Here is a 2952-nt window from a genome sequence, read left to right on the forward strand (position 1 = left end):
CTTCATTCGCCGCCACCAATAATGCTGCTTCAGGTCGCGATACATCTTCGTAGCACCTGGGTGAATGAATATCGGGAACTGTGCACCTCCTCTAGGATCCTCTCCCTCAAGCCATCGATATTAGGAACACATAGACCACCCTGGAGTCGCAGAATACCATCCTCGCCAATATAAACCTCCTTGGCACCACCCTGTAGTATCGTGTCTCTGAGAACCGCCAAGTGCGGATCATCAAATTGTCGAGCCTTGATCTGCTCAAACAGTGAAGACTGGGCAACGACACATGCAAGAACTCGGCTGGGCTCCGAAATATCCAACCTCACGAGTCTGTTAGCCAAGGACCGAATGTCCAAGGCTAGTGGCCTCTCCTCTGCTGAAATGAATGCCAAGCTACCCATACTGTCTGCCTTTCTGCTCAAGGCATCCGCGACCAAATTCGCTTTGCCCAGATGATAAAGAATAGTGATGTCATAATCCTTCAGTAACTCAAGCCATCTACGCTGCCTCAAATTGAGATCCCTTTGCTTGAACAAATGTTACAAGCTGCGATGATCAGTGTAAACCTCACCAGACACCCCATAAAGGTAATGCCTCTAGTTCTTAAGAGCATGAACAATCGCGACTAACTCTAGATCGTGCACAGGGTAATTCCTCTCATGAATCTTCAGCTGACGCAAAGCATATATAATAATTTTCCCCTCCTACATCAGTACAAAACCCAATCCAACACGTGAAGCGTCTCAATAAACTGTATACATCTCCGAACCAGAAGGCAACACTAGAACCGATGTTGTAGTCAAAGTTGTCTTGAGCTTCTGAAAGCTCGCCTCATAATCCTCGGGCCAACGGAATGGAGCACCCTTCTGGGTCAATCTAGTCAAAGGTGCTGCAATAGATGAAAAGCCCTCCAGAAACCGATGATAATAACCTGCTAATCCCAAGAAACTCCTAATCTCAGTCGCCGAAGTGGGACGAGGACAACTATGAACCGCCTCAATCTTCTTGAGATCCACCTTGATACCCTCACCTGATACCACATGCCCTAAGAATGCCACAGAATCTAACCAAAACTCACATTTGGAGAACTTAACATATAGCTTCTGTTCCCGCAAGGTCTGAAGCACTACTCTCAAATGGTGCTCGTGCTGCTCGTGCTCCTCCATGCTATGTGAGTAAATCAAGATGTCATCAATGAAGACAATAACAAAGGAATCAATATAAGGCCTGAACACCCTGTTCATCAGATCCATAAACGCCGCTGGGGCATTGGTCAAGCCGAAGGACATCACTAGAAACTCATAATGTCCATATCTAGTACGGAAGGCAGTCTTCGAAATATCTAAGTCCCGAATCTTCAATTGATGGTACCCCGATATCAAGTCAATCTTACAAAACACCCTAGCACCCTGCAACTGGTCAAAGAAGTCATCAATACGTGGTAACGAGTACTTGTTCTTAATGGTGACTTTGTTCAACTGGTAGTAATCAATGCACATCCACATAGTCCCATCTTTTTTATTCACAAATAATAGCGGTGCACCCCAAGGTGATACACTCGGCCTAACGAACCCCTTTGCTAGTGACTCCTCAAGCTGTTCCTTCAACTTCTTCAATTCTTTCGGAGCCATACGGCATGGTGGGATAGATATAGGCTGAGTGCCTAGAGCCAAGTAAATATAGAAATCAATATCACAATATGGTGGCATGCCTGGAAGGTCCGAAGGAAACACATCGGCCAACTCTTGAACTACTGGCACTGAATCAATCGTCGGAGACTCTGCGATAGTATCCCGAACATAGGCTAGATAAGCCAAGCAACCCTTCTCGACCATGTGTCGAGCCTTCATAAAAGATATAACTCGACTAGATATACTGACAGATGAACCCTTCCACTCCAACCTCGACAGCTCTGGCATCGCTAAGGTAACAATCTTGGAATGGCAGTCAAGGATGGCGTGATATGGAGATAGCCTGTCCATGCCCAGGATGACCTCAAAATCGGTCATATAAAGCAACAGATGATCCTCCCTAGTCTTATATCCACAAAATATAACCACACAGGACCGATAAATCCAATCCACAACAACAAAATCGCCCACCAGAGTGGACACATAAACAGGAGTACCCAAGGGCTCATGAGGAATATCCAGAAAATGAGCAAACAGGGATGACACATGCGAATAGGTAGATCCTGGATCAAATAATACTGAAGAAGCCCTACCGCAGACAGAGATAATACATATGATCACGACATCTTAGGCCACTGCATCTGGTCTGACCGAAAAAGCATAAAATCTGGCTGGAGCGCCACCTGGCTGGCCTCTGCCTGCCTGAACTCCACCTCTAGGACGGCCTCTACCCACCTACCCTCTGCCTCTGGGCGGCCAGACGGCTGGTACGGCTATTGGAACTGAAATCATAGGCTGTTGGCCCTGCTGTAATGCCTTGCCCCGAAGCCTGGGGAAATATCTCCGCACATGACAAAGATCCCCGCACTCAAAAAAACCTCTCGGCGCGGTGATCTGTTGCCCTAAAGTCTGACCCTGCTGGCCTGAATACCCATCGGAAGAACCCTGAATAGCTGGTGGGTGACATGAACTCTTTGGCATGGCTCTGAAGTAAGAACTAAAAGAACCCTGATGACCGGAGTACCCACTGGAAGGACCCTGAACAGCTGGCGGTCGGTAAGAGCTCTCCGGCATAGCGCTGAAATACGGTCATGCTGGAGCACCCCGTGAAGGCGGTGGTGCTGGATTTGAGGGCCTACTGGGCTGACCGCTCCTGAAATGACCTCTGCCCCAGTTGGGGTACCTCTGAACTCCTCGGAGTAATGGACCCTCTTGTCCTGCTGCATCTGCTCTCTACCCTTTTAGCGATAACCCTCGATCCTCCGAGCAATCTCCACCACTAGATGGTAGGAAGTCCCCATCTCTACCTCTCGGGCCATACTAA

General features: G+C 48.1%; 1 protein-coding gene across 1 annotated transcript; it reads right to left on the reverse strand.

Annotated features, from left to right (window-relative positions):
• Window positions 1-740: 740 nt before the first annotated feature.
• LOC138898417 (uncharacterized) lies at window positions 741-2702 on the reverse strand. The gene is made up of 4 exons (XM_070184483.1): window positions 2368-2702; window positions 1369-2217; window positions 1076-1164; window positions 741-1027 (listed from the first exon to the last, which is right to left on the reverse strand). Exons 1-4 carry the CDS (start codon window positions 2700-2702, stop codon window positions 741-743), a joined length of 1560 nt encoding a protein of 519 aa, XP_070040584.1.
• Window positions 2703-2952: the final 250 nt, after the last annotated feature.

Source organism: Nicotiana tomentosiformis, chromosome 9 (assembly GCF_000390325.3).
Source record: "Nicotiana tomentosiformis chromosome 9, ASM39032v3, whole genome shotgun sequence".
NCBI lineage: Eukaryota > Viridiplantae > Streptophyta > Magnoliopsida > Solanales > Solanaceae > Nicotiana > Nicotiana tomentosiformis.